The sequence below is a fragment of the Antedon bifida genome, chromosome 4 (genome assembly GCF_963402885.1).
Source record: "Antedon bifida chromosome 4, ecAntBifi1.1, whole genome shotgun sequence".
NCBI lineage: Eukaryota > Metazoa > Echinodermata > Crinoidea > Comatulida > Antedonidae > Antedon > Antedon bifida.
The window spans coordinates 18,004,457-18,028,148 of record NC_136229.1 but is presented as its reverse complement, the minus strand read 5'-3'; the positions used below and the strand labels follow the sequence as shown (position 1 = coordinate 18,028,148).

General features: G+C 32.0%; 1 protein-coding gene and 1 long non-coding RNA gene across 5 annotated transcripts in view; both read right to left on the bottom strand.

Moving 5' to 3' along the window:
• Positions 1–22,696, bottom strand: part of LOC144839503 (neuronal-specific septin-3-like) — a 34,547-nt gene extending 11,851 nt beyond the window's left edge. Inside the window, exons 1-3 of one of the 4 annotated variants that reach the window (XM_078694891.1) lie at positions 22,619–22,696; positions 15,380–15,410; positions 3,256–3,411 (exon numbers count right to left, since the gene is read on the bottom strand). Coding sequence is in view for 1 of the 4 variants with exons in the window: in XM_078694889.1 (XP_078551015.1) it covers positions 3,256–3,411; positions 15,380–15,410; positions 22,530–22,544 (202 nt within the window). In the remaining 3 variants the exon portion in view is untranslated. Of the gene's footprint in view, positions 1–3,255; positions 3,412–3,680; positions 3,704–10,792; positions 10,923–15,379; positions 15,411–22,529 lie in introns of those variants that run through there. The other 3 variants (XM_078694889.1, XM_078694890.1, XM_078694892.1) reach the window with 3 other exon arrangements.
• Positions 20,967–22,501, bottom strand: LOC144839508 (uncharacterized). Its single transcript, XR_013611759.1, has 3 exons — positions 22,165–22,501; positions 21,708–21,776; positions 20,967–21,428 (listed from the first exon to the last, which is right to left on the bottom strand). It is a non-coding gene; the product is annotated as an uncharacterized LOC144839508 (long non-coding RNA).
• Positions 22,697–23,692: the final 996 nt, after the last annotated feature.

Sequence of the window (23,692 nt, the reverse complement as noted above, 5' to 3'; positions counted from 1 at the left end):
TAGCCATGACAATACTAATTGAATTACTCTATACACTAGTAGAACTTTATCTCATCTTGAAGATTGACTTGGATTTTACAATCTAATCTATTTTTATAGATTTCTATCCACGTCGGTAATAATGCTGGTATTAGTTTTAAAGCACACAATGTAAAACCAGTTTTCTTGACATTGGAACTTTGAGTAAACAACAAACAAAGTGGCTTAATAAAAACAGTACAATATGAATAAATGAAAAAAAAATATACTGTATGTATAAATAAAAAAAACAAACTATGGATGTACAATAAATTATGTCAGCGTAACTAGAGAATAAAACCACTTTTTTGGTTCCTTACCCAAACATTTTGAATACAAAAGATTGAATAGATGAACATTAAATAAATAAAAAAAAAATATCCTGTTTCTGTAGAAGTCGTAACATCATCACACAAACCATAAAGTAGACAAAATGACTTTTAAACAAAGGATGTGGTTATTTGTTAAAAGTTCAACACAGTCAAACTTTCAATTAATTAAGTATTCAAATTATGCAAATTAATATACTCTTAATTATGACACTATTCACTGATGAACATAATGTATTTTTAATTTGTACCTCAATGCACCTACCTACAAAATGATTCACATAATAATATAATCAATGACAAAATTATGTAGATATTGCTGTACACTAACACATTAAAATCTTCCTTATATTATAGCATTTTTTTAAATTTATTTATTTATTTTTTGCATACTGTATTATAACATAAAATGACTTAATTATAAAGATACAAAATTGAAAGACTCACCGGTTAAGAGGATACTGTAAACACTATTCTAAGAAATCAGTCAGGGGTGTTGGCTTTAAAAACTGTATGATAAAAAGTAGTACAACTTATACACAGCAGATGGAAACAGTCTGGCTAGCCAAGCCTTCTGGTGAATCACAAATCCACAGATACGACTGAATGCTTGAGTGAGCAGAGTCATGCATGATCGACTTGGGCTAGTTCATTTAAAGAGTTATTACAAAGTGTGCCGAGAGAAATAAAAAAACTCCAGGTTCACGTGGATCGTTTAAAAAAACACGATAAATACAAGCGAGAACTATAGTAAAAATCGTTTTAATGAAAAAGTAATTTATTTCAAATCGTGATTGTCAATTTTATGTGGCATGATTGAGGAGTTGCTAACACGTCACACGAATAAATTAGGACATTTGGCATCACACGATTTGAACCCAGAACCATGAGAATCGTAACAACCAAGCACTCAATAGATAGAAATGTAATTATTTGTACAATCAATCAATGTATATACACTGTAACAATACTATTCAAATGACATGGTTTACTAATATTACAGTAAAATAAGTGTCACTCTCTCTACTGACATTTAAACAGATCCATTGGGAATGTTTTACTATGGAAACTTTATCACCCTGCATGACACAAGAGAGTAGATTTTTGCAAGTAGATATACATTCATATATATTTCTATTTCTATGTCTATAGTAGTGTCAATTTGATATTATAGGCCTACAATAACTCTATGAAAAAAAAAAAGAATCTGTTTTCTAGCTTAAATGTATATCAATGTTATTTTCTCTCTAAATATACATTTAGTTACCGTACATCATCAGTAATGTATTTGTAGATTTACATTCATATTCATTTCTATTTCTATACTGTAAATTTGATATAACTGTTAATGAAAGAAAAAGAATCTGTTCTCTAGCTCAAATGTATTGTTATTTTATTTTCTATACATTTAGCTAAGCCCACAGCGCATCAGTAATGTGTTTATACAAGCTTACAACTCAATCATTCATCAATAAGACATGACTGCCTAGATGGTGTTATTTCTACCCCCACAAACCACATCCCTATCAGGCAAGGTTACAGGTGTTCTCATCTGGCTCAAGGGTCTTACCACCAACAATATTGTTTATAATCACAACTTAAAAACGCTTCCTTATGGCCATCTCATCACCTAATCATAAATTTTAAACATAGACTCGTAATCACAATTTATAAATTCTCCCTTCTAGGAAATTTACACTGGATGGCAAAATGAAAGAAAAAAAAATTCAATAATAAAGATTTTCCTTGTGTTTTGAGCAAGCTCAAAGTTCTGGTATATTTTTCAAGCCTTACTCTACTTCTCTTGCAGTGATCAAAATGTTTAAAAATCTTATAGTTTAATACTCATGAAATCAAATACCTTTTCTAACTGCAGTGCAAGGGACTTTGAAAGAATTATTGTACTGTACTTTTCCCAAGGACATTGCTATAAATGTATACATATTTCAATGTGTAAATTTTACTTGTGATAAAAAAAAAGGTTTGGCATTTAAACCAAAATATTGATTTAAGACAAGAAACCAAGTGTTTCGATGCTGTTTAATCCGCTGTACTGTATAAAATGTATGTCAACTATACTTCAGTAAAATAGAATCACCCAAACAGCTTCAAAATCTATTGACCTTTTTAAATTGTGCAAATTATCAATATTTAATGGAGCATTTGTAGTTGATTACATTTTAATTCTTTAAGTGTTTCAATTGGTTTCCTTTGAATGTCTCATTCTTTGAGGTTTTAAGATTTCCGGTTCATTCCTTAATACCTTTTTAAACATGTTTTTTTAATTATTTTAATTTAGCAACGGTAAATCAAAAAATTAAAATAATTTGTGTAAAGTGTCACCTTACTAGGGGTGTCCCTTGAATAAGGGTCTTCAAAGGAGGAGTTCTATAGAATTACATTAATTGTGTCTTCTCACACATATCAAAATGGGTACGCATATAGTAACTTGAGACGGTACTGTATTGTATTCAGGGGGAGTTTATATGACTCTGTTTCACACTTAAAACTAGGGGATAACTCCAGTTCTAAAACCCAAATGGTTTAAACAAGATTTTGTATTATACCTCTAGGAATCAGAAAATCCAGGAAGAGCCGGGCCAGCTAATATTAAGCAACGTAGACAAGGAAGTGGTTGTTCCTGTTTTCAATTCATATTAGGAAATATTAAATACTGCAGTAAATATAATGAGGAAAAGCGAGCATGTTGTTTTTAAATGAAATGCTCAGTAAAGAACATTCTTGTGATATCACTAGAGACCTGTAAAAAGCAGCATCGAGATTTGATGAAGATTATAGACTTTGTCCCGGCTTATAATAAATAGTTCCTTGGGTTTATTACATGACTGATAGGGACATTAAATGTTACTGTACTTTGCTAAATAAAGCTCAATAAAAATGCACTTACCGTTCTTTCCGTTACGGTGTACGTGAAAAGTGATATTATTATTGTCAAACGGAACCGGTTGAATACCGAGTAACTTGCGTACAAGCTGCGGCACAAGATTAACGTCAATAACACCTTTTTTTTCCTCGTCTGCCTCAAGAAACGATGCTTTCAGAACTGTTGGAGGAAACAAATATTACATCATTACCTTTCCTTACAAAAATTAAATCTTGAATGGTTTTAGTAATCTGTTTTGTGCTAATGACATCTTTCTATTCCGATCCGAACTAAATACCAAAACTGAACCTTAAAAAATCATAGTACTATACCACAAAGACATGTAGTTCACTATTAAAGTAAGATGTGAACACAGTACAGATAATACGATGAGGTGTTGTTAAAAGAAAGGCGTAAATTAAATGAAGAATATATTAATTGAAACTGACCAGCTCTATGGATTGACGCCTTTGTAAACTCAAGTATGGTACAACAATACACAAGATACAAATGATAACAGCATAATGTAAGCAACTTGGTTATGATCTAAAGTATTAATAATATGATTCATGCAGATAAACCACCTCCACATAACCTTCTAATTTTTTTCATCATTTGTGGTTTTCCAAAAACATGGTTTACTCACCGAGAAGAGAACACTATTAGTTATTATTATTATATCATGTAATTCTTATTTTATGAGTTTAATTTGCTTGCCTCCAAGGACCTGGTTTTAAGTCTTGTGGTCTACCGATACAGATTTAGTGAACTTTGTTGTATCATTTTTAAATTAAAATAATTGAATATAAATACACACTGGGATAAATATCACAGGAATGATTTGTAAGCAATCATTTTAACAAAGAAAACGCAAAGACATAAAATAGCAAAGACATAAAATATCGATAAAGTCAAATACTACTAATAAACTATGCTGCACAACATCAACATGGAATAAGTCAACCACTGTAGGCAGTAATTCAAACTGTTATTGTACGTCAAAAAGTCGAGTGGGTTTTTTTGTAAGAAATATTTCTTATTTATTATGGATACTCTATAATAATTCCTAACTAAAAAATGAAATGCATACACAGTACTGTACTTACAGTTCTTTATGAAACTAATTTAATATTGTCAGTTAATAGTTAGTAACAGTCACACTGCTAAATAAGGAATATGGATGATTTTAACTTATCATTTTCATCCTACAATTAAAGTGATACTTGTGATCAACTTTTAGTTTCAGAAATTAAATATAAGGTGAAGTCAAGTAATAAGGGATAATGTTTTATTTCCTCAAGAAATCAAAATTTCAATTTACGGAAATAAATAGTTTTACTTTATTGAGTTGAAAAGTTGAAGTGAGTCAGATTATGCATAGTAGGAAATTGAAATTAAGCAAAAAAAAAATTATATTGAAAGTGGGTAAAAAGGCAACGCTGTCAATAATTTGATGTTTTGCCTAAGAATGCTGTAAGAATTAGGACTAACACACGACTTGGAGATCAGGTTTAAGTCTAACATTGCGTAAATTAAAGCCTTGGTGCCTGCAAAGTTGAAATTGTGCTTCATTTATTTGGTTAAACATGAATATGCAAGTGTGGTTACAACATGAATTTAGCTGCTGGGTTTGAAGAAAAACGAAATGCATCTTCAGTCTTCTGTGGACAAGACAACCTTCCTCGTATGCGTAGATGTTCCCCTTGGACCTGTCAACCTCAAAAATCAAAACACTGCAGCATTGGCAAATTAATTTAAATCATGTGTTCTGGTACAAAAATGATAGATTTTCAAAATAATGCATAGAAGATATGTTTAAAATGGAAATTGGGTTTTTAATATTTGATTGTAACCTATTTACTACACTCAAACTATTTTTAATTTCAAAAGTACTAGGACTTGAAGTTGAAGTTTTGCCCAAAATTCTTTTGGAATTAGGGCGAACACACGACTTGGGGATCAAATTAAATCTAACATGGTTTACGGGAAAAGGAACACAGGAATATTATTTCATTATGTTTTGAATCACATTCTTCACAGATTCAGTTTTACTTTAACATGAACCTACATGTATATTTTTTTGGATTCATGATTTATAATCAGTTGAATGTTGCACTAATGGAGTCAAAATCGCTTTTAAATACCAATTTTAACATCTATACAATACATCAATCAATTCAGATAGCAAATCCATTAATTTATATAATGTATGACAACTTTTACACAACTTGATTTGCTAATAATATGTCAAGTAAATTGTGTAAATGTAAAATATTTAAACAACTTTATTACAACTTACAGTGGTGTACTATAGTACTATAGGTAGTAAAATAAGTGGCTACTAGGTAACTCCAACAAATTCTTATTCTAATTGAAAAGAGATACAACCGAGATTGAGGGGAACACCTTCGGGCATAAGGGGGATGTGAAGGGGGATAAAAACACCACCTCAATGTTTCTTGAACACATCATCTTGACATACCCTGATCACTGTGGTGTGTTAGGATGTTGCCGTCAATAAGGGCATGGTTTAATTCACAAAATGTAATACTGTAAGTACTGTATAAACTTTATAGTATTGTATATCTTTAAATATTTGTATTTAATATTATGATATTTCATTTTTTAAATATTAGAACTTGATGTTTAATACAAGGTCATACACTTCATATACTTCCTCTTATTATTAAATCTAAAGCTTGACTGTACGGTCATAAATCTTTGCAAAGTGAAACAGAATGGATAATACAGCTCTTTGATGATCTCTTCATAAAGATCACTAGGGACTAAGCACAACTCAGCACCACTTATGTCTTGTACTCTTAAGCTTGATGAATCAGCTTGAAAAAAAAAAGACTTCAAACAAAGCGCTTAATAAATCATTTTATTATCAACATAAGAGATGTAAAGAGCATTTATCAAGGCCTTTGTTTGCTTCGTGGTAACATTTTAATGTGCAGTATCAACATAATACAACATAGAACATTATATATTAAGGCATTTGATTGATTTGTATTTAACCTTTTAAAGAAGTTTGTTTATATCAAAATAGAATATAAAAACAAAAGAAAGTAAGCATTAAGACACACATAGACACATTAATATCAACATTTTAAATCCACCAATATATAGGCTGGTACTGGTACCTTTGACTGGAATTTATCAAATCTTGCTGAAAATATTAATAAATGTTTCATGCTTAACATGTTAAAAGCTATTAAATTTTGTGCTAAAAATAATTTAGTGATGTAAGCCTTTAAACAGTGGACCATCAATCATTCACTTTATAGTTTTATTACTTGCACTGCATGTATAAATTACTCTGTATGTGAATATCATGGCTTTTCAATTGCAATTCAACCTATATTGCTTGTTTTATTTTAATAGCAGGTACTGTAAATAGCTCAAGGAACACTAGTCTGACCACAACAATATTATGAAGTATTCTCCTTACTTATTAATTAGTTTATTCATGGAAGGGACGCATATATATACATATACATGCGTCAAATGTTTCAAGATCAAGGTACAGACTTACTGTATATATCAAGGTATACTGTAAGACAAGGATATGATACTGTAGAGGAAGAAATAAAGTATATTTTTAACTTGTAAGGTATTCCAACAAAACTACATTTCAATAAAGCACCCAAAGACCACTTGGTACTGTGTGTAAAGATGTTTATCACTTGTACTTTTATTGTTAGTTATAATATATACTTTAAACCTAAATTAACATATCTGTACTACTATATGGAAGTATCATTGAATTCCTTGCAGTACTTTTGGTGTTTCTTTATAAATACAAATTTATAGCAAAATCACTATTAAATCTGGAGCTTTCATAGTACAGCCTACAATGCAATTATTTAATAAAGTATGCCATCTATTGAATAACTAAGCCCCTGGCTGTCATTCTTTTGTAACTAGACAGAGATGTAATCATTTTTTTTCAGATTTACTGACAGATAGCATTGATATCACACCAGGTAAAGGCTTGCCATACAGTCATTTGTTCACAAAGTATATCATACAATTTGCAGAGAGTTAATTACTTAATAATCACTAAGAACCTTAGAGAAAATGAAAATGTATTTACAGCATGTTCTTTACATTCCCAGGTACCTCAAATACGCTGACTAAGGAAGCTATATAAATTGATAGCAACCCTCTTTTATGAATGTTTTTTTCCAGGGTTTACTTTACACTGTCTAGTTAGTAGTACACTGTGTAGAATTACAATTTAGAGAAATTAAGGATAGTATAGAATGAAAGAACCAACCCAAGCACAAGTACAAACGTAGTCAATATAGGGAATAACACTGCAGTTTATCTTTAAATAGATTTTAAAATATCAGGGGCGGATCAAGGATTTAACAAAGTGGGGAGGGGGGAGGTTTCTAATTTGATACCAAGTATTTGAGCCACACAGACACCCCATGGTGGGGCTTGTGGAGAAGCGAAAATTGTTAAATTACACCCCTAGATGGCCAGAAATGGTACTCTCACACATAAAAGTCATGGTAAATTGCACCTCTAGTTGACTGGAAATTACACTATTATGTAGTGTGTTACACAAACAGCACAACGATCATACTTTTCCTCCGATATGCAAAGCTGCCATGTTTTCCTCAATCTTTAACACAGGTAAATAACAAATGGGTGGTGATAGTAGTAGGCTAAGACTATATTTTATTAATCAAATCATAAATCTGTACAATCATTCAATATTACAATAAAATTGCAATTTTAATCTTTCAACGTATCAAACAATATACCACCTCCTCCTACATCTTGTATCTTTTGCTAATCCATTAATCCTAAACTTTCATGCGTTAACTCTGTGACAAAAGCGTGTTTGACTTCTTTCAAGTGTGTGTGTTTGGTATATCAAGCATGATATTTCACCTATGATACACTGTAGATGTACCCAACCGGAAAATGCCAACTCTGCAGAGCTTTTTGGAACGTGGATCTTAAATCTATCTACTACTAATATACCAAGTTATAACAATAACCTTTTTTAAAAAAATGTGGGTCAAATTGGGTTGGGATTATTTGGTTTGTTAACTCCAAAAATAACCCTAGTGACCTTCTTTTTCAGCGAGGTCATTTTGGCTGTGAACACAGTATTCTGAGACACATCCCTTATTTCCTTTTGAGAACACTGTAACTTTGCATGATTCTAAGGATATCTACTTAATGTTCCATGCAAACAAAATTAATATAGTTTAAAATTTTTGCAAGTCTGACAGTAAATCAAGAATATGGTAAGTAAAGTTCAGTCAGTTACAACCAAACTTCTAAAAAAATCCACAAAGTATAGCGAAAAAAACAACTTGAAACTGAACTTTAACCTAAGTAACATACAGTTCATTATTGCCTGACCAATCATTAAATGTCAAAGAAGGATGATGTAATTAACAAGCATCCAATGACAGATAGCATATCATATAGCTCATTGAAACTAATCTAATTGACTCATCACCAATAGACAACTTTGTATAGTGGTCTACTGTATTAATATTCAATAGATTTAAGACATATAAATCGATTGATAGGTACATCGCACATTTACTCAGTTATAACAGCAGTAACTGGGGCCCTCACTATGTATAAGTATGGGGTTTAATTTAATTAAATTTTATTAATAAAATATAAAATTAATTTAAGTATACTTAAGTAGTAGTAATATTGTAGATGGTTTAAAACTGAAATGATTAGAGGCAAACTTGAATGACCTGATGAAATAGACCTTGAAACAGAACTTTAACCTTGGTGACCTATACTTCCTTATTATCTGACCAATCATCATTAAGATTAATTGATTCATCACCATTGAAATAACCAACTTACTGTACCAACCAAATTGCCTCTTTACAAAAGCAACAACTTGGAACAAATATAACTAACATTTCTAAAGGTAAAAATATAAAATTGTGATGATTATCTGATGAAATACTTTCCATTCCAAACTGTATTGATAATTGAAAATCTATGAACCCTGGATTTCACTTTTTAAATTGACCTAAAATATGGCTTTTCAAGAGAGTTTTCATTGAAATATGATCGGCTACAGGTTATATGAACTTGTTATTAAAAGGGATAAAGCAACCTAAACCAAATCAGGAATACATACTATACAATAGGCATATTGGTCACAGAAACCTTGATGGAAGTTTTTGATGACCACTGGAGATATGAGGAATGGCACAACCTCACCACATTGGACTGCAGATGGTACATTTAAGAAGAAGTGGAATTTCCAGACCTCAACATCATTAATGAAAAAAGAAACTACTGTATTAAAACTAAGGCGTTTTTCCCTGATCAAGATAGGCCTACACAGTAATATGATGAAGTAAGATGATGATGATGATCAAGTAATAATGGAGTAAGAGCAGGTTTCTGCCTATTATTACTCCTGGCAAGATGAAATGTAAATAGTACTTTTTAAGAACTTTTGCCGAATAAATATTATTATTATCATTATTAATAACTCACATATATCTAGATTTTTTCCTATACAGTTAGTAAGTACTTGTTAGAATCATGGATGGAGTTATAAAATAATTATTATAACTCCATGGTAGAACAACATACTGTCTCTATTATTGCTGGCCATTATTCTATAGACTTTGAAGTAAAAATATGACAAACCTATCCCTGTAACCAGAAATAAAAAACATATTTCCTGTCTGCACAAAGATTCAAGATAGGCCTATCTCTTTTAACTTAGTACAGTAGTAATACAACTCTTCTGAAATAACTCACAAGTTCTGTTTTCAAATAAAAATAACTTGATAATAAACCAAGTTATAATGCCCTAGTTTTCGAATATTATTTCTTTCTTTTCTTTTAATTTTTTGTTCACAATTGCAACTGTATCAAATAATGTGGTTTTTTTGTTGCAACACAAAAATAGTTGCAGACATAATAACAGGAAAAGGTGTGCTTTTAGTAACCTGTTGGATAAGGATAGAGGCACTAACATTCCTACCTGTCGCCTTCAATTCAATTCATTTTTAAATACAGCCAGTTAACATAATTTATTATTAAAAATGAAATTTTCTGGGCAAGGTGACCTGTAGTTAATATTTCAAGATATTGTTGGAATACAATAACAGAATTTTATCTTTCAATATATTTAGAAGTTTGTAAATTATTATTTTAAAATACAAATAATAATTTTAACAACAAATTTACCTGTAAACATACATTACTCACATATCTAATAAATTTTAAGTTTTGTTTCCTGCTAGTGAGCCTCCTGTTATTTTCATTGAAAATTATGTTCATTTTGATTTAAATTTAATCTACAAATTCTATGCAATAATATCATACAGTATCTGTAATCCATGCTTCTCATAATTTATGGGGGTGGATTCCATCTGAAACATTGAAGGTAAACCGGCCTCACCCATTTCCGTCCATACAAACTTAATTATTTTATGAAAACAAATTCAAACTAAAGAACAACATTTATGGTTATTCGATAACAACAAATAATAGTCAACATTTAGAAAGTAAAAAGCTAAAAAATATCTATTGCTAGGCCTACCTGAAGAGATTAGAATAAGGCGTGGATGGAGTAGCTAGAAGCTCTGACTTGCTGCCTAACATCCGCACTCTGTCCTTACACTTCCTTCCATATATCAGCACATGGTTCTAAGACACGCCTCCCTTGACTTATTGGACTCTACCATTTATTCAAAAAGGGTAATCACCATGAAATAGTATGCAAGATTTATGTTATTGAAACATGGATTAATTCCATTGTTATTATTAACGAAAATTAGGAGTTATTTAATGAAATAATACTAATGAAGAATTCATTAGTAAAAACGAACAATTATATTTAATGAAACAAAAATAAAAAAAAAACAATCGAATTTACATTACAAATAAACTTATTTTAAATTACAAAATAAAATGTTTTCAATTTACAGTCAATAAAAACCAATGAATGATAACACTTGACCACTTATTAGGTTTCCATAGAACCAACCGCAAATTTTTATAGGTTTTGAGAAGCAGCATATGAAACAAAGGTGACACTGTCTGCCAAAAAGATAATTTTATTATTATTTTTTTTTATTCTTTCTAGGCCTCAGCCAATGTTTCCTGCGAGAGTAGGCCGTAAACGACACCTTGGGGAGTATTTTGTTAACACTGTAGCCTTGTTTGGCGGCTTATACTTAATCTTTTTGTTTCCCTACCAGCTTAATATTTAAAACACTCTAAATCGGTACTACTCTAAAGTAAAACACTAATATTTCCAATATAATTTTGATATTTACATAGTTTCCCCACTCATTACATAATATGATGATAAATATATTGCCTAGTTTCAAAACTCTCATTGCTTAACTAAAGAATAGATAGGCCTTTCTTTCAAAGTTGTTTCTTGTTTATGGCATTGGTATTGTATTTTGCTGCACAAAAATAATTATTTTACATGCATCAATTGTAAAGAGTATAGTTTATTAGTAGTGGATGGTACAGTGATTGTTTGCTACTTTTGCCTCAGAAACTGGATCAATTTATTTTATATTCTGTATGAGTGACAAATGACAAATCAGTAAATATCAAGAAGTATCAAGTGACATTCCAAGGGGTACAATTTACACCTGAAGGGGACCACATCACAAATATAATACATCTGACCCAACAGGTGCTATAGGCTTGCTAAATTTGGACATAATAAAGTAATAAATTAACCAAATTAAGACCAATGGACAAAAGTTAATTTATTATGAGGAAAAAGTGTGTTTTTTCACTATATTTAATGATGGCTAACACCAGTTATTACTAATTTTAAGGAATGGATTTAAAAAAAGAAAGCAAGTAGTTTTATTTCCTCAAATTTTGCAGGGAAAGTCCTACAATAATTGGTTAATAATATAGCAAAGGTATGAATTCTTTTGAAATTGAACTTGTAAATGTTCAGGTGTTTAATTTATTGTTCTGGTTTTACTACAATGTAAAAAATATGGCTATTTACAAAGACACAATAAAGTGTTTCAAATGTTGAGGTTTGCCTACTTCAAATAATCTATAATACTTCCTACTGGAAACATATGGAATATTAGACAGATTATTGTGGCTGACTGACACCAGTAATTAAGGAAGGGATAGAGACTGCATACCATGTTGAAAAATGTACAGTAGGCACACTTTATATAGTTCAATCATTCAGTTTAATAATTGTTAATTTTTAAATACATAGGCATTTTATAGACGACAATTACTACTAGGATGGTGTAGGAGAGCCCATAGGCTATGGTTTGGAGAATTGTGCATTATCAGTAAAATGGCTCATAAACCTACATGTGATGAACCACGTACCTCCTGGAAATATGGAATACAGTACAAAATATGTATTACATACATTTGATATACAGAAATACAGTAATAATAATACTGTAAATTCTATGAAGTGAGGAGAGATTGATGATTTAACATACAGAGAATGCATTTAGTTAGTAGAGACAAATTCTCTCAATACTATTACTAGACACCCCTGGACTGGCCTAACTGACCTTTTTCCCCTAGAAATTCTGGTGTTTTAAAAATTTTAATGGTAAGAGGGTTTTCCGATAGTTAGGTATTGAGAGGCTTCACATCGATAGATTACATAATAACATAGCAGTAGCACTTATTATAGTAAAATGTTATTTGATTACTTAGTACAAAGTGATATTATTTTAATTTGGAGATTTTACTCTATGTGCTCTCATAGTTTTATTTTACAACCTATAGAAAGTTGCGTCTTACAATTAGTTACAGCATCCACTCAATACGGGTCAGCATTAGTCCGTTCAAGGTCATTAATGTATCATGTAGGCGGTATAATGCACTAGCCCACCACATGCTATTAATATCAACACAACATTACTACAGGAAAATCACAAAGATTGAAATGACTATGCCACACATAGAGTTTACTAATTTATATCAAAAAGATGGAATTGTAATTGTTAATATATTGTCTTGTTGGGCGATAATTGTAACTAATTGAGCACTAATTAACCAGACATCAATACTAATGATATTATTGCACTGATAATGAGAATGGGCTTATTGAATGATCTCGCTAATTGTAAGATAAAAATAAATTGATATAATTAAGGAATTTATTAGTATTGACAATGAGAAATACTACGATCAATCTAGCTTTTTGAAAGTATGCACCCTACTGTAGATTGATTTTTGTTTTGGCTTTAAAGGTACTGGCCTGGAAAGGAAAAGCAGGCCTTCTGTTACTGCAGGCCTAGAAAAATACAAATGGCAAGTCCTTATGGTGGAGAATGGTGCTACTTATCTCTCCATGCTAGTCCTTAGAAAACCCATTGGGCTACAATAAATTGATCCAAATATTACAATCTTAACTTATCAGTTAAACGGTCACAAAAGATTTTAATTTCAGTTTAATTTATTCATGTCAAACATACATGGTTTGAAAATGTTCTAGCTAGCATTGCTCTGATGTGCACCATGCCTTACCATGGCGATTAAATAGACTAAAAAGAATTATATACTTAAATAATGAATCATGTTGGCCTTCCTATCATTTAGTACTTTTACAAGTAGGGCCTATGTGTGAAAATATACTGTACTTCAGAAAATTGAAATAAACAACTTAAGTATATAAACCAATGTCAGTAAATCCAATACAAATACACTTTGATGTTTGTATAGTGTTCATTTCATTACTATAAAAGATATACTTGATAAATACCATAGCATTCTGTATTGAAACCAATGTCACTGATAATAATAATAGTTACTACCAAATATAATTCACAGAAGTACTCTGTAACTAATACACTGAGTAATGGAATATTTGTATAGTAGTAGTAATACAACTGAGGTGTGTTTACTGTAGTGTTACCCACAAAAACGGTGTCTATTGTTGGGAATACGAATGAAAATTAAGTGTAAATATTGCTATTGAGGTACTAATTAACAAGATGTATAATAGGTAACTGTACAGTACTATATACATGTAAAATGATGCATAATATTGAAAAAGAGAATGTATAAATAATGCAGTATTTTCCTCTATTCGTTTACCCACTGGGCATACAAACAACTTCAAGCCCTTACTTGGCAAATTCCTTATCCAACAGTATAAACTATATTCTAATTGAAAACCACCAAAAAAGACAATTTAAAAGGTTTGATAACAATCTTTGATAACAAACTACTTCTGGGGTCATTGAACTTAGCCTATGTGGGCTTTTTGTATACTGTATTACAATCCTAACTTCAATTTATTAAAGTACTTTATTTATTTGATTCTGTGGTTTTAGGTGCTATACTGAACAGAGTGTGTGCAATATTGATTGCAAGGTGTAGTACTTATTATTGTGGTAAAATGTGTGCACAAAATAGATTAGTTTGATCACTACCATAACATACTTTCTTTGCTCTACAGCCTTTTATGCTACGTAATTATTATATTATACAATACCTGATTTGAACTATGAATTGAAAAGAGATTTTCTCAAATGACAACAAAAAAACAACTAGGAAAGGACATTTTTATGCGTAGTATAATTATATATCCTTGTTCAAGAATATCTTATAATATATAATTTAGAAATGATACAGAGATAGAGGAAATCTGTGGAAGAAGAAAAAGCAGCACCAACTGAGATTCGAACTCTGAACTTTCTGCTTCATATATGCAGATGTACTAACCATTAGACCACTAGAGGTTTCATATTAAAATTCAATTGGATATCAACTATTTTTCTATTTGATTTGATATTTTCGGGATGCTTTAGTTTTTTATACCTGCATGTTAGTTAAACTAATTCAAAAAAATTCAAGCAGTAAATTGGCGAGTCTTCAAATTGCTCGTAAACAAAGTTTTTTTTTCTTTAAATGAAGTTTATGCAGTATTATGTCCACAATTAAATGGGTCAAATATAGGAAATGTAAAATAGGTCAAAGATGCAAGTTCTTGCATTGTAATTGTAATTATTTCAGAAAATACTAATTTACCTACGGTTGAAAAGGAATTAAAATATATGAATTTACTTCCTAGAAAAATTGTTTACATCATTGTCATGTTTCCTATTGATTAGTAATACACAATAGTTGCAGAATGTAGTTCTAGAATACACATACATTTACCTACCTTGATATTGTTTGAAAGACAATGAAACACCCTAGAGAGAGAGAAACAAATAAAACAAATAAATGAAAAGAAAAAAACACTGTAGTCTGTATTCATGGAACCAATTCCTTCACGTAGGCCTATATTCACACAAAGCTTGAAGGCAGGGCTTGGCCGCATATCATAATTAATATAGGCTACGTAACTACTAGGCTTACTATAGTAGTATAATATTATTAGGCCTAGCCTACTAGGCCTATACTAACTTAGGTAGGCCAAGCCGTCTAAATGAAAAGGCCAGGCTCCTGAAATAAAAACATTTATGAAACGGTTTGTTTAGGACAAGTTTCTACTTATTTCATAGCATTCAACAATCACGACACAAAATTCCATTTAATAATAACATTTATCAATAACATGTGTGTAGATTCAATTTACAAATATCCCGCTAAGCCACTTAAAAAATAAGACAATCAACTCGCAACACAGACATCCAACAGTAGCAATATTTCATGAAAAATTGAAAGGCATTGAATTCACTTCATTTTAGCATAGTAAGAAAGGTTAGGATTATAGCTTTTATTTGCCACCTCCCTTAGTAAATTTGGACATTGGGTTCCAGAGTTATCGCAATTTGAAAATTAAAAAAATCATGATTTTTCGTTAACTTTATATATGAGGAATATTGGTCAAAACAGATGTATATATAGGTAGTTATCAAGCTAATTAAATATTCATAAAAAGGTAAACAACTTTAACCAAATGTAAAATCTATATAAAACATAGTTTCTTCATGTTTTTTTCACCTATAGGTACCTCAAGTCTCAACGACCCCATTTTGGCAAAATTTTTATTATATTCGGCATTGCGAATATGTTACCATGACAACCAGAATTTGTGTAAACAAGAAAATAAACAAATGGATTTAACTCAATGTTTAAGCATATTTTATTACTAAAACAAAGTTATTATGTTAGTTTCAATAAATTGTCAACAAACTAAATAATTTTTAATTTCATAAGATGAGCAGTTACCATAGCAACAAGACTTTAATTTGTTTACTAATAATTTGAATGTGATTCGCAAAAAGATGTCAACCTATAAAAAGGTAAACAAGTGTAGAATATATATAAAACTTTTTTTTTTCATTGTTTTTTCACCAATAGGTACTATTAATACCAAGTCACAACAACCACATTAAAACAAATATGATTATGTGTTAGAAATAAGTTACCATAGCAACCAGAATTTATGTAAACAAGAAAATAAACAATTGGATTTAAATCGATATTTAAGAGTGTTTGCATACAAAAACAAAGTTATTCTCTTAGTTTTAACAAATTGTCAGCAAACTAAATATTTTTTAACTTTTTTAAGACGAACAGTTACCGTAGCAACAAACATTAATTTGTTTACTAATAATTTATATACAATATATATTATGATATGCAAAAAGATGTCACTTTAAAAAGGTAAACAAGTGTAGAATATAAAACTTAATTTCTTCATTGTTTTTTTCACCAATACTATAGGTACTTACCAAGTCTCAACAACCACATTTTTGAAGAAAAATGATTGTGTATGTTACTAATAAGTTACCATGGCAACCAGTATTTATGTAAACAAAAAAATAAACAAATGGATTTAACTCAATATTTAAGAATGTTCGCATACAAAAACAAAGCTATTCTCTTTTCAATATAAGTTTTATTCTCATGCTATAGCAAAAATTATCCACCTTCTAGGGAGTCACCAGACATATTATTACATTAGGTTAAACTACCTAACTACTGAAAAAAAATAACAGATGTATGTAACTTTATATTTAAAGGTACCATATTTATTTGAATAAACGCCCCATTTTGTATAAATTCCTACCTTGAGTAACGCCCTCCGTAGTACTGTTCATTCGTCATTTATTGTTATTTGCATATAAAATTTACATAGAAATTATGTTTGCTCTGAGATATATACAAAAAAAGAAAAATTGAAAAACTAACAAAACAAAGTGTCACATCACTCTCGTACAAAACCTATTTGTATGAGAGATGATCTACCGGCAATGTCTGCCGCTCAATACAATCTTGCAAATATACAATGTGTTTTCTTAATTAATCGTTAATAAATAAATATGACAGCGTTTATTCAAATAAATATGGTATTTTTTTAGCAATAAAATGTTTATAGTCAAATCTAACACTCAGAAGGCTCGATTTCAAGATCGCCATTTTTGTAATCGTCTATTAGTTGGTATGAGTAAATGCTTTCATCGTTTTTGTATTTAATGTTGAACCATGAACAGAAGCCGGGCACTTGTGAAATAACTTTTCCCTGATAGGTTACTCCATCTTCAAAGGTGTGATTTACTGTCTTGCCTATAAGCATCGGCAGCTTCCCTCTCTCTTTCGTATCTTTTGAAATTGAAACCGACGTAGCAACAGAAAGAGCAGCGTTGATTAAATCGAGTAAACACTCTCGCAACTCCTCCCATGTTCGTACATGTTTTCCCGATTTGTCTGTGAATGTGGCATTGAAGATTTTTGGAATGGGTCCTGTATAATGCTGTTGAAGTACTTCATTTCTAAAGTTGAGTTGTTTGATGATTGCCCTCTTTCTTTCTGCATCGCTTCTACACTCCTGCATTACCGCATCAACCTTCTCTTCTGTTTGCCATAGGCCACTGTCAATCACACTTTCTGTTAGAACTGTTTTCTTCTTCAGCTTTCTGTCTCTCTTCTCTTTGAGTTTCTGTGCTTCTTCCTGGTTTTTTTTAATGTGGGCCTCCAAGATTTCCTTCTCTCTCACTTTAAACTGTGCTCGCATTTCTCTCGATCTTGACTTTACTTTGTCACACAAATCTGCTACCTCTTCCGTTGATTTTTTTTTTAGCCAGTTGCTTGTTTTGTTATAGACGTACATTAGTACCGCCTCATTCGAAAGGGCCGACGAGTTTGGTCTGTGATGGCACAGGTAGTCAAGCAATCCAAACACTCTCTCTGGATTCTTGTTGTGCTTAGGGGTGCTTCGTGTCACATCCCTTACATCGTTACCAGCATCCCAATATAAACCTTCAGGAAGGTGTTCATCAACTGTTCTTTCTACATACAGCTGTAGCGATGCCAAGCAAGCCTGTAGTATGGTTGTTACAGTTGGAGAACTGTCGTCGTTCATTGTCAGTGCCTCTGAAAGATTATCCCGTTGAATCAGTTCTTCTGGAAATGGAGTAATTTTACCATCCATCAAATCTTCCACAACGCTTACATCCTTGCATTTGATCAGGAAGTTGTTCAGGCGATGGTAGTGCTCATTCATCTCCAAGATATGTCCTGGTCTTTCAGTCATCCGCCACAAGGGCATCATTATGAATTTCCGCAAAATACCTAGTGCTTTGCACCCAGCAACATTAAAAGGCGATTCCATCAGGGAAATGGCTGCACGGACAAGTTTGTTTTTGGGTTCTGGGACCTCCTGTAGACATTGTAGTACATGCTCCTTCAAGTAAAAAACATTTCCACCCAAAAGAAATATAATGTTAAACCTATTACCCTTAAAGGTTTGCAACATCGATGTGTACTCGGGGTGGTGTATTTTGGCACAGTAGGTTTTCCAATCTTTGTGCCTTCCACTTTTTGGATCAGCTCCTCTGGCAAGAGATTTACAAACTGTCCGGACACAACGCACCACCACTGACTCCCCATCCGTTTTCATGCTGGATGATTCATCATTTTCAGAAACCTCGTGCAACCCCTCGATTGTCTTGAGGGTTGCATTGACAGTATCTGCCATACCCACCATGAGGTGTAGGCCGCAGAAGAATTTATGAAGTTTTGTTAACTTCTCTTGAATTTCTTCATCTAGGTTATCCCAGTCATCTACGTACAGGGGCAAACACTCCTTCCGGTATGTTTCCAAGATGTTGTGAAATTTATGTTCTGTTTTGGCTCGATCTGACATTGTGGAATGAATTTTGGTGAGAATTTTGAATCCGGAATTGTCTGTGCTGTTGATATGTGAGCATGTGTGATTTATGTCGTGTAGTATATCTTTTAGTGTATCCAATGTTGTCTGTGATGCCTTGTCTACCATGTGTCGCATACCCAATAGGTAGGAGTCTTGGTTGTCAGTATCCACTATAAAAGCTTCATAACATTGACCAAATTTTGGGGTTTCATCCGTTTGCAGACTTAAATTATGAACAGTTGACAATTCATTCAATTGAGATTGTGCAACACACAGCATCTCATCCGACATCACTCTAATTGTACTTGGTGCTGGAACCTTGTCAAATTTCTTTTTTGCCAATTGCATGACAGCCTCAATAACTTTCGGAATTTTTTCTTGAGCGACATGGAAACCCAAAAGCTCCCAAACGCATGCCCTCATATCACTAGTGAAGGCACCATTCTCTTTAAATTTAAGTGTTTCACCTTTCAGACTGGCTACTTTTGTCCTCCATTCTATGGCTGTATCAATCAACAAAGCATTCATTTCCCGACACTGGATAAGCTCCTCCTTCAGTTCATTGCTTTTTTGTTCAGTAGATACAAGCTTCTTCTCCAATTCCAATATGTATTCAGTTTTTTGCATTTCTTGCCTTCTCTCTAGCTTTGTAGCCTTCACTTTTAGTTTGGAGTAGTCGTACATAATTCTCCTTTTCCGTTTTTGTATTTTAGGAATAACTCTCTTCATTTTTGCTATACTTTTCTCTTGTTTCTTAATTGTATGCAAGTGCATTTTTATTATGGCAGACTTTCTTTTTTCTCTACGTTCTTGTAATACCTGTTGATGTGCTTTACGTTTAAGTCTGTCATTTTCCTCTGTAAGACGTTTCACCTCATCATGACAACTAGGTTTAGGCCTTTTTGGACGAGGCCCTGATACACCAGGTAATTTGTATTCCTGTTGTTCCCATTCAACAAACATCACACCTTTCTTCTTATTACTTTGTAATTTTCTTCTTACATTATGTAGCCCTTTCCAACTATTGCCTATACTCCTTGCCCAGTTTGTATCATTTGCCGATAAAGGCTCCCCCGTCAAAGCACGCAGCCATTCTACACAGGTCTCCCAAGTAGCATGAATCGATTCTTTCAATTGATAAAGTTGTTCAATATGTTTGTTTACTAACCCACTTTCAAGTTGCAATACATCATTTAAGTTGTTTGCAGCCAGGTTTTCTAAAACGTCTTCACCTAAATTAGGTGTTAGCCCGAGGTTGGACTCTTTGTGACCTACGTCACTCTCCATCCTAAAGGAAGAATTACTTGCCCATTTAGTATATTAATCATTTTATCTCAACAATTAATATTTTATCCACGAATTGGGCGTCCAACACTTAATGATCATTTTGTTTTTTCGTACTTGTAAACGTAATTTTTACTGCATCTTCAACACTCATCATCAAATCACCAGCAGTAATAAAACCAAAGCAGTCAACAGTAATACAAAAAATACATTCATTTATTTTTTGTTTGCAACACATTTATTTAAAAGAAATAATGTAGTCTACAGTATAGCAGATTTTAATAAATGTGTGTTTATACATGGTTTATATGTAATATTCTTATGCACTTGTCAATTGTATGACCCACTATACGACCCCCTGGAGAGGTGCGTCATTTGTCCGATGTGCGTCATACCTTATGAATACCATGACGCACCCATGCGTCAATAATGTGACTTACCTTTAGGTGACCATGACGCACCCATTTTGACGCACTGTGACCATGTTTTTTATGATATTTTGGGTGGTAAAGTGACGGACATTGACACACCATTGGTCATTGATTTGACGTACCATCTAGGTTTTTTGACGCACCCCTGCGTCAGTAATTATTTGTAAATGACGCACCTCTCCCGGGGGTCGTATAGTGGGTCATACAATTGACAAGTGCATTATGTTTGGCTTGATTAGTATAGCTCAAATTAATTTTAATAATTAAATTATACTATATAGTATGATAAACTACAAATTAAACTATGATTTGTGGAATTTATATATTTCTTATTGGTTAAAATATCAGATTGGTTTTGGCACTTGTAGTAACTGGTGCGGGTATTTATATTGAATCTATTTCCCTTACGCTTATGAAGCGTAAGTGTGAGTGTGGCAAATACAATCTGAAATTAGAAAAATTAAAAAAAAAACAATTAGTATCGATATTAATAATTTTATATATAAATAACAAAATTAAGGTTAAAATAAAATATTTTCATTAGAAGACAATATTGAACAATACAAACAACAAATAATTGCAAAATTCAGAAACAATAACACTTATTAATTAAAAATAATCAACAAAACATATAATCAACAAAAAACAGTATATAATAGAGGGAGTAAACCTACCAGATAGAACAGCAAACTTAATAATCAAGAGACAGCACACGGTGGTGTTAACAACTAGGCTAACACCTTCTGTAATTAAAAATATCAATACAGTATTATTATTTAATTTATTTCTCCAAATTCTAGAAAAACTTTAAATATACATCAAAAATTAAATTTACAATGTCAACAAACATTATTTATTAATATACTAAATGATGAAACTATTTTATTATGGTTTTATTGATTAAGTATAAACTGTCAAAAAGCTAGGCCAAGTGACCTTCAAATGACCTAGACTTGGCCTAAGAAAGTCGTTGGCGTCGGGAAGCGTCGCATTTAATCTGCTTGAAACGATTGCATTCAAGTCAAAGATAACCTGTTCTTTCCGTTTTTCATATTGTTTTTAATGGGTCTATAACCGTTATATTCGAAAAATTAGGTTAAAATCATTTTTTTATTACGCAATATTACTTACCTATTCTGAAATCAATAACTTTGCTTATAATAAACGGATCTTGATAATTTTTTTTTTTTACCGATCGGAAAAAAAAGATGGCGAAGGTAAACGATTAAAAAGGTGACATATACACCCACAATGCACCATAAAAACCGTTTGAACGGTACAAGGTAAACAACCGCTGGCGGCGTCAACTAAAACCAAGATTTTGCACAGCGAACTGAACCGAGTATATTGATGCGCAGAAACGATGCGCGGTAGCAAATTGCGGTCGCTACCAACAGGTTCACCCTCTCCTCCTCTGCATCGTCTCTGCCCTCTCGATTCCTCCTTTTCTCAACAATCCTAGCCTAGCCTAAATTAACTAAAATATCAAAACTTACATCCGAAAATGCCATATTGAAATAGAAGATAATGAACAACACTTTCGTAACGTCCACAAAATAGTATAAATACCCCGGAACCAACTTACCAGCTAAACTTGTCAATCCTAATTTTGAGTATCGTCTGACGTTTACTTGCCGCACATGCTTCTCCCGACGAAAAGTAAAAACACACAACGTGCTTGGATTCGTTCATTGTGAAAGCGGGGGTGGTCTTAACATTCTAAAGTAATTGGGGCCCCATGAGAGCCGACGCGTGCCGATGTGACAAACGCAAATATTTAGATTCATTCATACGGTAACTCACTAAAGTAGATATTTAGATAACAACTCAATAAATTGTGTAAACATAATTGAATTATCGTAGTAGGGATATAGTGATACAATTAATGGCATAAATCACAGGTTCTTTGTTCAGTTTTCAATATAAAATGCAAATGGTTCCAATATTATCCAGAGATTGACATTCTATGTAGGACTACTATCAAGAGAAACAAAATGCAATAGATCTATTTCCAGGAGACCAACATGTTTGCATTGAGCAAAGCACAGAAAAGTATGTATATAATAAATCATGAGCTTCTCTATATAACTACTTTATACCATTAGTTGCACCAACAGCAAGTCACCTTGTTCAATCCAGAGTGAATCGCAGATTTTAGTGCTGTAATGGGATTTCCCCTTTTAAAATCCACAATCTATCTAAAGCTGTTTAAATACAGCATACATAAAGTAGAACAGCCCAATGTACTATACCATGCAGAATGAAGATTTCCATTAATTAATATCTTGTCCTATTATTGATGACCTTTTAGTTCAACAATAACATCAACTTCTATCATAAACAGTACATTTGGGATTATACATTACCTTCAAACAAAGGCCACTTTAATGATGTTGTTTATAGCGTAGAACACATTTGTGATATTCGTGTGATGTCGTGGTAATGGACTGTATTAATCAATCCAAAATCACTTTAAAATCTCTAAAGCTCTGTCTACACTACATGATGATGTCATATCACTACCATATTTGGGCATATCACAACCATATTTGGGCACACACTTTTTTTGTCAAAGTAGCTTGATAGTGTGGACAGAGCTTTACAGAGAAATTCTGTGCTGTACAGATTAAGATTAAGAAAAACTATAGCATGAGAACTA